We start from the raw sequence: 14,319 nt of genomic DNA on the forward strand, positions 1-14,319 counted from the left end.
TGGGATACCTTTTCCTAGTGATTTGGGCAACTATTTCTCTTTAAAAAATCATTCTACGATAGTCTAGCTCTGAATAATTTATTTTCCCCGACGATGGGAAATAATGCTTTTGGCACTTTAAAAGAATATTAGGTATTTTTGACTTTAAATGCCACAAAAGTCTTGAGTATACATAAGGAGATTTGACGATTTAAGTGCTCATTCTTGTTAATTAATCAATCATGTAGACTGCACCTTCATAATTAAGAATTATTTTTCTTCCATATGTCACAGCCGTATCAAAAGCCGCCAATTGATCAAACAACTGGGGTTTTAATCGACTTGGATAGCAGGAACTACATATGTTTGGCTACTTTGAAGAAAGAGTTCTATTTCATTGATCCAAGGTCTAACTATGTACTCATCTTGGGGACGCAATCTTCATTTATAATCTGATCAGTCCTCCATGATCACATGTTTCCCTTTTAAGAATTCATGGATAAATAGCTAGGAAGGAGGGTAGGATGAAATACTTCTCATGCATCCAACAAATAGTTAAGAAAAAAGAATTTGAACAAGCTATCCTGGCAGTAGCATATGGAGACTTACAAAATTTTCATTTATTGTATTCCCGAGGTGTCCGCAACATGGTTGTGCCAGTGTAGAAGGTGAATTGATGGTTCAAATCCTGCTCTTTATGAAACTCAATGTGTGATAAGATGGACTGGAAGCAAAAGAATCGGCTTTTGATCTTCGAGTGAACCAGGTGCAGAGCCAGAAATATTTTTCTATAGAGCACTAAGTATATAGTTAACAAATTTTCAATTGACCATGGGACAATGAATTGAATCTCGTGGGGATATCTCAAATAACTGAACCCAAGTTCATGCAAGTTTCAACACTAATTCATGGTTTCAAAGAGTGGGCTCTGTGGGGGCAACTCCACCCATTCTGTAATTCAAAGTTCTTTTTACTGTTACGTTTACACATGAAGTTGAACTTTTTAGGATAAGTAAAAGCTCTAACTTGACCTTCATGTTTAAGGGAGTCGAAGAACAATGAAAATTTTAGCAACATACCCAATGTTTGTTATGTAACAACAACACGCTTAAGTTTGAACTTTCCAAGAAACCACAACCTAACCACACAATTAGCACTTAGCATGCATGTTCTTTTGCTATTCCCTAAAAACTTAAGTACGCTGTTCCAACAATTCTCAACGAGAAATTATCAAATACCTTGTGAGAATGCTATATGCATCTCTACGATATTGAGCACTTTTTTTTCTTATATACTACCAAATATCTCAAGGGGAGTTTGATATATCTAGAATCATGGAATTTTTAGAATCAAAATACTCGCTTTTTAAGAAATTAACGAACAAGATATTTTGTTTCTGAAATTAAGAAACTTTAAAGATGGAGTTTTGATTCCATTTCAGTTTGGAGAGATCAAACTATGATTCCGAAATTTTCATTCTTGAATCAAAATGCCAAACCATCAAACGCCCCATCAAGTTCTTAGATCATTGAAAGGAATAATATTTTGGATTTTATAGTTACATATCATCCACCGTCTGGCAAACCCCAAAGAAAAAAAAATCCATTGATAACCAAATCCTACACTCCACAGCATCTATCTCCTTATTTCTGAAAAGGAATCTGAAAAAATCTTTGCCCTTGGACCAAGTAAAAGAAACTTCAAAAGATAATCTCTTGGCCCCGAAGTCAAGGAGAAATCTATTCCTAGCCATCCACAGTTGCCAGATGATCCAATGAAAAGACCATCCCTCCAGCACTTAGCAGTCCTTTTCATATCTGCAAGCAAACCATGTCTTCATTTCTTGAATGAAAGAAGAAATGAGATCAACCTCTGGTATTATATGCATGGTTGAGCCTGCACACTATTTGTGAAGATCACTTTCAGTGTGGATTTAAGATCAATCTCAAAACTTAGACAAGAGGCAGTCAAATGCCCCTTTAAACTGTTCTAACAATGTTTGAGAGCAGATTTTTCAAAAGATTTAAATTCAGGTAACTTAAAGGGGCATTTGATAATAGAAACATTATGTTGGAATCTTTTATAAATCTACCTTGATCTTTGAGGCAGATTCACAAAATGTTAATACAGTGTTCTTGTTACCAAACACTCTCTTAAGTTCTTGGTAAACAAGTCAGTTTTTATTGGATATAGTAATGTTCATACTAGGAATGGCAGCTTGCTAGATCCATATGCCATGTTTCAATTTAACTATTTTCAAGAAAAGCAAATTGCATATTTGCTTGCCCTACTATGACTAACTTCTTGCCCAGAATTAATTAAGGCCAAAGGAAGGGCACCACAAAAGTATGTATCAATTAGCTAGTGCAGCTGGAAAAAGAAGATCAAAGCAAGGAAGAGCCATGATATATGAGCTATGGTACCAACTCAGGTGAAATATGCAGTAACAGATGATAAAGTGATGGGACAAAACATGGCAATGGCCTGGCCAATCTCATGCAATGAGTCGACACAAGCTGTTTGTCTATATATATATATATATAGAGAGAGTGAGAGAGAGAGCTGTTCCCACCAACTGACTGAGTTTGCAGGTCTACCAGATCAACAGAACTAGTGGCTCTCTTGTCATCGAATTAACGACCTTGTTGATCACCAACCACACGCAACTGCTGTGATTTTTTAAAGTTTAAGCACGAGAAAAAACCATAAAAAGTCAGAAATAACAAGAACACATTAATCGAAGCCTTGTTATGGGATATTGTTGACAATGATATTGCCCATAGCATGTTCGACCTCAGTTTTCTTAATCATTTAAACCAAGGATTGATCTTTGGTTGGTGAATTTCATCAAGTTTTTGAGCTAACAGGATCAAGAGAGTCACCAAAAGGGCCACAACTTGATGATTTAAACTTCCAAGACATCAAGAAAGAGAATGAAACCAATTTCAATTGCTTCAGACTCTTTCTGCTAATTGATTTCAGTAACGACCTTTAGTTTTGTGGTATTCAAGTTTGCAGCTGTTTAGTTTTAAAGATAAAAATCTGATGTTTTTTCCTTATAGGAGAGCTTTCCAGCAGCAGTTCTTTTAGTCTGTTAATTATAATTGCATGAAATGAATGTTAGTTTAAAGCCAATGCATATAATAAGCACAAGGAGTTTTAATTTGAATTTGACTAAATTCAAGGAGTCATTTACACTTTCCCCCACTAAAAAAACGGAACTCATTGGATTCAAAATACCCATTTACCTTATCCTATTTATTGATTGATTGACATATTTGGATTCAAATATGGACGAAGAAAACTCTTTAATCTATGTCTGAATCCAATTTTTAAGTTAACAATCTATGTCTGATTTGAATCCAACTTGTATTGTATTTTTACAACTGAATCTGAATCCAACTTGCATTACAATACGTTAAAAAATCAACTTTCAAAATGTACAAATATATAAGATATTTGTTCGAATATGATCGGATATTATTTCTTAAATTAGAATCTCATTTGATTTCTCAATCAAATGTTAAATCTCTTATAGTATTTGTCCCTTTTCGAAGCAGCTGGGTCTTATACTGATAGACATAAATTACCACATTTATATATAGATACCCCCTTAACTTTTACTTATTTTTATATAAGTGTCCCTTAAAGTTTAAAATATAATCCGTACATTGGTGCCATTTAGTTAGAAATTTTTGGCTCTGCCAGCCCTATATATTATATAGTCCCAAAGTTTTGGTGGGTCTTATAAGCCCAAAATAGAACCATATGTTTTACATTATTTAACGCAAGCTTTCGTTAAAATTATATATATATATATATATATATATATATGGAAAAGGGAAAAACAGCTTTAAATAAAGGTGCAAAAGAAAGTAGTGCATGCACAGATTTAAAGTACATAATTTTCTGGAAGGACCACTTTTTTCTCTTTTTAAATAAGCAAATTGGGGATAAATAAACCTTTACCAGATTATGCCAAAACCTCCGCATTGAAGTCTTGACTTGCTTCAACTCGAAGTTCTTTAAGCCCAAATCACACAACATCAAGAGAAGAAACGAAGAAGAGAAATAAAACACGATAATTTTTAGGTGGTTCAGAAACAGAGTTCTTCTACATCTAAGGCTACACAGGTTTTTTTCTTTTTCTTTTCTTTTTTCCTCTTAGACAGATCAAAAGTACAAGAAAAACAACCACTCCTCTCTCTTATACATGGAGATTAAGGCAAAAACGAAAAAATCTGTATGTTATTTTTTAATTAAAAAATATTTAATATGTCACATTGCATATTCAAACTAAAAAGTAAAGGTCTTCTCTATAAACTAGGCAAACATGTAGACTATATTTTCAATGGCTTTTTTTTTTTTTAATTTGAGATGGGTATAGTCAATATTCTTAGTGGTTTTTTCTAGGAAAATGATATTATGCAGTTGTGAATATTTAAATCGACACAAGAATAAGTATTTTTTGGACTTTCACCATAAGTTCTTGGAAGGCACTGCAAAAATCTTATCTATATCTGTTTTTAGATTTATAAAGGTAAAAATAACGTTCAGCAGCCAATATTTCATAAAGATAATGCAGTTTTTCTCTATCATCGATCTCCAAGCTAATATTTTAGAGAATATGTGAAATATAAGCAGTCTAAGGAAAATTTCTGCACTAGATTACGGGAAAGTACCTAACGGCATTTGATTATCAGTAAAAACACATGGGTGGTGGCGGCCAATTTCAACATTCCACACGAATGTGGGTCGCCGTGAAAGGTGCCGTGAAGCTCTCGTAGTTCATCAAATATTGCCGGAATCTCTGACCCCATGTCCTTGAAACAGGGGAACCGTTGAAGAGGGATACACTCGCCAATGATTCGAAGGTGATCTAATATTTGACATGAATCCGACTTCTTGTTGTTGGGATCCAGTAAGAAAATTCACTTCCAATTAGTAATTGAATTCAGATATAGTATAATTTTTTTTCTACCAATTATGTCGATAATGTCTGGGATTTCCAGATATTACATGTAAAAATTTCGTTCGGTTTTTTGGCACTTGAGTCGTTCTTAATCGAACTAAAGCAACATCTGAGAAGTTGGATAATGGTAATTGCGATATCTAATTCCGGCCCCATCTAGAGTTCCTGTTTTAAGAGTGTATAGCCTGCTAGGCGGAGTTTGTCAGTTCCTGGTCTGGAATTTTTTTATAATTGAATCTTTTTCAATTCAGTTTTGAAACTTGAGTTGATATTGACTCTCTCTCGGCCCCTCCTTTAAATATATATATATATATATATATATATATATATATATATATATATAAAGATGAAACCGTCGACTAGTATAAATAATGTTAGGCCGAGGCCCCCCTTGACATGATAATGGGTATTCCATAATGTTGTTTCCAATTCAGATCCCATTTAAAAAAAAAAAAACAAAGAGATCATAATAAAACCGATCTATGGCCCATAACATGCATAATTGACATCATCTGGGATAAGATCTCTCCTTTCTCCCTCAATTATATGTATGTAAGAGAGAGAGAGAGAGAGAGAGAGAGAGAGAGAGACGTGCATGTAGGGCGGAGTTAGAAATAGTTAGGGGCATTAGTTATATAATTTTATATTTTCAAGGCGCACTTATACATAAATGAAACAAACGAACATGAAATTTCAAAGTAAAAACAAACATTTTCTGTGAGTTTGTGTGGGCAGTTGCCCACACCTGCTTCCACTCTTGCGTGTAGAGAGAGAGAGAGAGAGAGAGAGAGAGAGAGAGAGAGAGTGAGGGAGATGATGCATTTGAAGAAAAATCCAAGCAGGAAGAGCAAAACTTTTGGAGCCCATGAAGCCATCTGTTGCGTTGGCCTGCAGAAAACTCAAAACTGCATGCACCATGATGTAATGCCGCTGCTTCTCTAGTCCCATGCATGATGATGTCAACCAATGAACCATGTGATCTACACCATGAACATTCATGTATCGGCTGCTTACATGCATGTGATGTGAGCAGGAACGCGACATGTGCTTGTCCCCTGGTATCTTGCATTTCCTGCTTTGGGATATTTGCAATTCAAGATCTTCTGTGTTCTCGGAAAAAAAGAAAAAAAACTAGCAACTGAAGTTTTATTTCATAACTGATAAAAAATATTCATAAGCTTATTTTTGTGAACTTAACAGCTAAGTTAGTGAGAAATCATAATTTCATTTTTCAAAATAAATGTATATCCTAATTAAAGGCTTAAGAGCAGAGAATATGCATGCCCCGTCAATAGTGATGAAAATGATTCAGATCCGGGTCGGAACCAGTCTTTACTTGACTTCAGATCAGTTTATTTTATATGGACTTGAATTCAGATCAGCAATCGAATAGCAAATCTTAATTTTTTCTAACAACTAAATACAAATCCAAGTCAACATTTATTTATAATTGAGTCAGGTTTTACCAATTCCCAGTTTAGATATCAGACTTTAATTCAAATCTCCACCTCTTAGCACGAAGGCCAAACATCTTAGTCCGACCAGCTACATTATGCTCCTTGGAGCAAACAAGATTATGTACTTAATAAAAGAAGAAAAAATATTTTATCCGTTCACAAGAATGGATGTGCTTGTGACATACTCAAGGAGATGAGTGCACGTCATGAACGTGAGAGAAGCTAAGGAATAAGAGAGAGAGGAGTGAGAGAGAGAGAACAGAACAGAGCACATTGACAAATTGGCAAAGATTAAAGATTAGTTTAATATGGATTCTAAGTTAATCATCCACTTGAATTGCAACAGAAGATAAATGTAAAACCAATGAAGTTGACAAGTTTGCAAAAATTTTAACAATGTAAAAGTCTTTAAAGTAAAGAAAAGTTGGAAATATAAAAAAATTTAAATTGTCTTGCTCTGCAACCGAGCTAAACCTACAAGAACAATGTATAATCCTCTATATTCCAAGTGACAAATTATTTTAAGAGAGAGAGAGAGAGAGAGAGAGAATCATAATTTTTTTTTTTTACTTTAGAAAGGTACTTGGCAGTTCGATTTCTAAGCCAATGATGAAAATCAAGAACTAATCATGGGCTTCCAACTTATGACTTACATCTGGCTGGGCCTTGGCCAGACTCCTCCCCTCAAAACCTAAAACATACAACCACTTTGTATTCTACCCTATAATGGAGGATCCAAACTCCAACTCTCTGAAATTGATTTCATTTTATGTATAGGTTTAGAAAACCATTCACCTAAACTAAATAAAAAAAAAAATGTCATTGTCTAATAATGTTGACAAAAAAGCTTATCACGCGCCCTACCAAGAAAAACTGCAACCACACTTGAAAAGGAAAAAGAAAGAGTCCTTTGACTTGACCTCACCAAACTTCAACAATCAACATCAGCCTAGTTGCTAAAATAAATGCAAAGCTCGTCAAGAATCCATTTTCAAATTTTCACCTAGACCTAACCTAAAGGAGGTTGGGTAGCAAAGGAATCTACACTCTGAACCATCAGCCAAAGTTTGATGTTTATAAACATCTGGCTTTCTGCAAGCTAAACATAATCTTATCTCTCGACATTGAGAGAATATACAGGATCACCGTTGCTTTCGAAGTTGGAGGATGATTTTTCTTGTCCAACTACGACAAAAGAGAACACTTACCTGGATCAAGGATCGGACTTGAGAAACTGTTAATAAAGAAATATCAATGGTAAAATAAGTCTCTTATCATGAAGCCAAGGAAAGATCTGCAAAAGAGCAGATGGTGGATGTTTTTCTCCCCTTTCTTTTAGGGTGGTCAGCTGATTACAGGGCTCATCTTTGTTCATGCACCTACATGAAGAAGCATGATACATGATCTCATAACATGCAAGCATACATACATCCTACATACTCATACATACGTGGATATATTCCAAGCACTAGGAACATACATGCCCAACTGGTTCCCCACACAGAGACTTGACCCGATGAGTTTCTTGTCCATCTTTCTTTCCTCCCTTTCCGGGTTGGTTTTTGGTTCTTTACTTTCTGCACACACAGGGGAGAGAAAAGATTCACTCCCAAAACGCATATTTCAGCTTCTTAAAATCTAGAAGAGCTTTCGCTACAAATTTGTATGGATTTTCCAGTTGAAACAGACAAACCAACTAGTTCAACACCCCTTCCCATCTGAGCCCATTTGTAAATCCTGCACTAAATCTAGGAGAAGGATACGAAACTGTCGTTCCGAGGGCGTTACAGTTCGTGGTGCCTCAAATTCGAGCACAATTTCTCGGTCTGGAATTGGGCTGTAGATTCCCGACCGTAAGAAATCGTGGGCACTCGACGTTTTCACTTTTTAGTCGATTTTTGGCGATCTTCTGATTGTTTCCTGAAGCGAGGATGACGTCTGCGAAACATAGCGTCTTGCCGCCATCTCTAGTTTCCAATCTCCAGGACGTTTTGATGAATAGGAGAAGTGGGAAAAGCGGGGAGGAGTCGAAGGCGGAGGTGGAAGTCGGGCGGGCGGCAGAAACGGCGGTGGAGAGGGAGAAGCAGGAGGAGAAGCCCATCGTTCTTGTCACCAGCGGAGATGGGATCGAGTCGCCGGGCCTCACAGCGCTCGTAGAGGTGCTGGTTCGAGGGGGACGGTGCGACGTTCATGTCTGCGCGCCAGAAACGTGAGTTTTCCCCCCTTTCCATAAGCTCTTTGGTTCGTCTTAATATGCATTTTTTGTAGGTTCCACGTCGAAGTTGTGAAAAATTTGGTGTTCTTTTTGTTTGTGATCTGACTAAGGGATAAGTCTTTATCGGGGCACTCTCTGACGTTGAAGGAGACGGTTTCTGTTAGCTCTGTGGAAATTAATGGTGCTACTGCTTATGGAGTTTCTGGTATGTTTGTTTGGTTTTCGTAATCAGTTCTATTTATAGTGTAGAATTTAGTTCCTTTGTAGTTCCAATTGGTTTATCGTTCTGAATTCAAATTCACCATCAGATGAGCTTAAGTGGATGGTTGACACGGTTGATGGTTAGGCGGAGTAAAGGCCGATGTTTTTTGAATGTTTGTGCTGTTCACTGTTCTTATGAAAATAAGAAAATGATATGTTGAATCTCCTTCTTTGGTTAAAACTTGTCTAGGAGCCATGAGTTTTGAATTCATTTGTCAAGTCCTAGTCGTAATTCTTGGTTTCTGATACGAGAATGCTCATGCTTGTTTTGATTGGGGAACTTCTTTGTGAGTTATACAGGAACTCCTGCTGATTGCATTTCTTTAGCGTTGTCTGGTTCGTTGTTCCCGTGGTCAAAACCATCTCTGGTAGGGGCACATTTCTGATCAAACATTGCATGTTTAACTTCATGGATATATACAATAGATTGTACAGTACTCAGCAAAATGCATTTGTTTTCTCTTTCTAACGTAGGTAATCAGTGGAATTAACAAAGGATCGAGTTATGGTCATCAAATGTAAGTTTAGGCTTTTGTACTTTTCCCATATGGTTGTAAAAGCAGCATCTTACTTTGAATTCTAAACAGCTTGAAGACCTCATGTTCCTCAATGAAAATTTTGGCAACACACATTGCTTAGTTTGTTCCTTCAGTTAAAATGTTGCATTATCTATTTCTATTGCTTTTATACGAACTTTATATGTTCCAAAAATTTTAACGCTTTAAGTTTCTATCTGCATTTTTTGCAGTTTCTACTCAGGTTCTGTTGCAGGAGCCAGGGAAGCTTTACTTTCTGGTGTACCTTCTTTATCAATATCATTCAACTGGTTAGTGACCTAGTTAGGTTTTTAAATCTGTTGATGCTAGTTTCAATCTTCTTATGCCTTGCTGACATGATTATTCTGAAACTTGCCAGGAAAAAGGATGAAAGTCATGAAAGTGATTTCAAGGAAGCAGCCAATGTTTGTTTGCCATTGATAAATGCAGCAATCCGGGACATTGAGAAGGGAGTCTTCCCAAAGGGATGCTTGCTAAATATTGAGGTCCCTTCAAGTCCTTCTAAACACAAGGTATATTTCTATCATCTCTTCCTCAGCAGCTAGAATACGAACGGCAGAAACTTTACAGAATATATCTGAAGCATGTATTCCTTTTTCCAAACAAAACTTCCAACATGATGATGCTTAGTTAGTGCATTATTTGTGAATAAGGAGGTTATTATACAGTTGAGACATCTAGTCTTGTGTGCAATTCTGGTTGAACTCTGGGTTACATTCCCCAGGGGCCTATTGAAGCAGTGCAATCTGGTGTACATGAATTGATGCCAGTTGGATGTTGTGAATATGTATTATTTGGAGAGCATGTTTGAGAAGTGATTAAGAATATGAAGATGGCTGGGGATGGCATCGTAGTTATATTTAACTAGGATGATGACACCAGTCACTATTTTTTTTTTTTTCACAAGTACTGCAGCTTAGCTATTTTCTGTCCTCTTTCTCTCTTGAGATAGATTACAGTGGAAATCTGGAAGGAGGGTGTTGTTTTATTTGCATGAGCACAGTTGGATTTGTGTCTTGCCTTCACAGCCTTTGTGTTACTGCCCCTGCTCTCAGGACACATGACTTCTGTCTCCAATATTTATGTATCTGCAAGTATGTAAATTAATACATACTTTTTATGTGAATGAATTCTATTCCATCTTAAATATGCATGTGAATGCCGGTGAAGACACAAGGTCCATGCTGGAAATTCTTAAAATATTGTACTTATAATATGTGCTCTTTTTTATATGTGTAACACGTAACAAACTTACCTGATCTTGAGTCAATAACTCGTGGTTCCTCAAAAAGGCAAGTTGTTTGACTATTGTGTATTCGTTCATCAGTTTCCTGCCATACTTACATACATGCTTTTGATATTGTTCAATTACTTCACGGCATATGGAGCAGTCGAATTTCCTGGAATGTAAATAGGCCATCAGTGTACAACAATGCACAACTATCCTTGGAATTGCAATATTTAACTTGTTAGTTTAGGTTTGAGAACTTTCTCTATCCAATTTGATTTGTAGAAATCAGTCCTCCTGCTTCTGTTAATGGGAAGTTCTGACAAATAGATTTGGTGAAAGCACAATCCTGATGTTTGCTCAATTGTATAATATTCTCATCTAATCATGCTGTTGAAAAATGAGTTGAGGATTTCACTCATGGTCCAAAACCACTACAGTGAAAGTCTTCATGGCATGGTTCATACTTTTGGATAGGATGAACAAGCATCTCTTCTTTAATGTTGTTGCAGCTTCGTATACTTTTATTTCCTTCTTTTGCCTATCATCACCCTGGTGTATGTATCTTAAATATCTCTAAATTGTTGGGGGCACCATGTTAACTCAACTGAGCAACAGTTTGAATTCCTCTTCTGAACAAAGGGGCCTTCTCACCTTGACCTGCCTATTTGTACTGTGAAGTCATAGACCTCATATTTCTGCTCTTATTTCTCTGAATTTTTTTAGTTTCTTCATATTGGGATAAAAAGATGCAAAGCTCTCTCTCTCTCTATATATATATATATATATATATATATTTCCATTTCGAAAGTATGAAAGCTAAAGGTATTTGGATTTGATTTGTGAATCCTTTTCTGGTGATAGGTGTGGCTTCTGCAGGTCTACCTATCATATTGGCCTTTAGGTTTTGGATTCTGGATGTTGTATATGTTGTGCTGATCTTCTATGAACCTGAATAGATAATCTTGCCCCATAGGTTTGTATTTAAATGGGCATCTCGTGGAATTTTCTACGTGATGATGATATCAGAACTATGTGGTCATTGCAGCTTTGTGCAACATCCACAGATGCTAACCTTCAAATAGGTGTGTCTCACTTGTGTCACTCCTGTACCCATGATCTTGGTAGCCATGGTTTATAGGCACTTGATTTGCAGAACATGCACATCTGCAGAGCACAAATGTTCAGAAAACCAGTTGGTGGATCAAATGCAGGATGTGCAGAGTGTGCCTTCCTGCAGAAGGGTAAACATGGCCCAGAGTTTGTTCTTCCCATTCCTGGCATTCCCAGGAACTGGAATCACACACCCTCTTAACTCCTCGGGAACTACTGTTCATCTCAGAAATTTTCTTGTCACATTTTCTTGTATGTACTGTGAACAAAGAAGTCAGCCTTCGTCGTATTTGGATTCTCAGAACTGCCTTGAAGACTTGTCTTCCTAGACATCACCATATTCCAGTTTGTCTTCGATCCAATTCCAAGGCTATTTTGATGCTTGAGTAGAAATTTCATCATCATCTCACATCAAATGTCTTCATTAATGTCTTCATTATGTTTCTAACAGTTTTAAATCTCATAGTGGGTTCCTGACAAGACATATAGGCACCTGAGACAAGAGGCTGAAAAGCGTTGGAGTTCATTTTTATGGTTCAAATCTAACAATTTGCATAAGTGTCAAGGAGCTCCTGAATAATTGTCACATAATGCAATCATTTATTGCTATGCTTGCTGAAGACTGAGCAAGGACTGTCAATTTTTTTGATACGTTTGTTACATGTGAAAGACAGTGATCGACTTCTGCAGAAGTGCCTCATATAGTATTTGGTCTTCATTAAGCAACCTGGATTCTTTCCGCTAAGAAATTTTGTTCTTTCTCTAGCCATGCAATGAGCATCATCTGGCTTTAGGGAGTGATAGTCTTTGACTGGTTATGGTAGTATGTTCACCAAACGCATTGCATATGTATCTTTTCACATGTACTTCAGGCTTTGAATTCATATGAAATTTTAGTTACGAATCTCAAATTTATGACTATTAGTCCGATTCATTATGCTTATTTACTCTGTCTTGCTTTTGAGTTCTTTAAATGCCCAATGTTAATTTTTATTTTATGGGTGCTCTCTTGAGTAGGGATTCAAAATCACCAAACACAGTCAACAGCGGCCTATCCCTACATGGCAAGCAGTCACATCAAGCAGGTACCCAGCTGGACATTTCATGTCCAACCAGCAAAGCCTGGGCATCCAGCTTGCACAGCTTGGAAGAGATGCATCTGCAGCAGTGAGTTCCTTATCATCAGAACAACCTGCATCGTAGTAGATTGAATAAATTCTTGCTTATTTGGGTGGTAACATCAGTCATAGCTGAATTCCTTATCCAGGGTGCTGCTCGTCGCCTAAATGCACAAAAAAAGACTGTGGAGATCGAGTCAGTGGCTGAACACGGGAAACCTGAACCTGAACGAGGAACAGTTAGGAAGCATTTCCGCCTAGAGGTAAACAAGTTTCATGGAGTTTATAACTTATCCAAAATATTGCATGACTTGCTTCTCATTGGGAAAAGATAGGTGGTTACATGAAAAGAATTTTGCCAAGGCAATATTTCACATTTTTTGTTTAATGTACTTATTGACGAAATTATTCTTAGAAATCATGATATTTTTTTCTAGTTTCTCTCTATTTCAAGCATCATGTATTTTTTTAACTTTAAAGGACATGTAAGTGGATAGCTTGAGTGTCATGTCATAACATAGTATTGGAATTTCTCCAGTTTGATGCATCTGCAGTCTTTCATTTTTGCCAGTTCCATTTCATCGACATGGTACTATGCTCTTTCTGTGTTACAGGACTTCCACTAGCTTAGATCATTTTTACAGTTAGTTCTACCAGGGATTTGCATAATTCCCACCGGGTTTCTGGTGCACATTTCTGTTAACATAATGCCCAACCGATAAATGTACCCAGAAATTCTATCACCACTGTAGGGTTTTTTTGCATTTGTCATTGTTGGATATTTGTGTAATTCAATTGAAACTGGAAATTGAGTTGCAAGCTCATTAGTTTCTGAATGTAGTTTGTTGAGAAGGAACAAGTAGATGGTGAAGAAAATCTCGATTTCAGGGCCGTTGAGAATGGCTTTGTGAGTTTTCATTTTCATTTTTCTCTTTTCTTTTTTTCGTTTGAATGCTGCTCCTAGCTCCTCGATTAAGAATTTTATGTTTTTACAGATATCAGTGACTCCTTTAGAGCTGCTGGTGCAGTGTGAGCCAGAAACACAGACTTCTGCATCAGAATGGCTTGCTGCCGCATTGGTTGCTGATGATGTGCAAGCATCATAACACAGTGCCTAATTATTGTGTATAAATTAAAGGCATATATATAATCAAGGGAAGGGGTTTTTTTAATTGATCTTCCTTTTTTCATTTATTTAGATGCCAATGTATGTTTTTCTTTTTTCTTTTCTGTTTTTCTTCTCCATTTATGTTTTTTCTCATGTATTTTAGAGAATGAAATGCTTGGTTTGTCTTCATGGTTTTTGAGATGGATTTCAATTTTTGAATCTATATCATTTGGAAATGCCTACTGATAACCGTGAGGATTGCTTGGGGTTGTACTTGGAGCAAAAATATATAGTATTTGCTTTGCCTTTTA

At 36.5% G+C, this 14,319-nt stretch overlaps 1 protein-coding gene across 1 annotated transcript; it reads left to right on the forward strand.

The window, feature by feature from the left end:
* Positions 1–7,828: 7,828 nt before the first annotated feature.
* LOC116246035 (uncharacterized) lies at positions 7,829–14,319 on the forward strand. Its single transcript, XM_031617718.2, has 10 exons — positions 7,829–8,617; positions 8,734–8,828; positions 9,185–9,252; positions 9,359–9,402; positions 9,633–9,710; positions 9,800–9,953; positions 12,800–12,949; positions 13,050–13,163; positions 13,742–13,807; positions 13,896–14,319. Exons 1-10 carry the CDS (start codon positions 8,340–8,342, stop codon positions 14,004–14,006), a joined length of 1,158 nt encoding a protein of 385 aa, XP_031473578.1. The 5' UTR covers positions 7,829–8,339; the 3' UTR covers positions 14,007–14,319.

The sequence above is a fragment of the Nymphaea colorata genome, chromosome 1 (genome assembly GCF_008831285.2).
Source record: "Nymphaea colorata isolate Beijing-Zhang1983 chromosome 1, ASM883128v2, whole genome shotgun sequence".
Taxonomy (NCBI): Eukaryota; Viridiplantae; Streptophyta; class Magnoliopsida; order Nymphaeales; family Nymphaeaceae; genus Nymphaea; species Nymphaea colorata.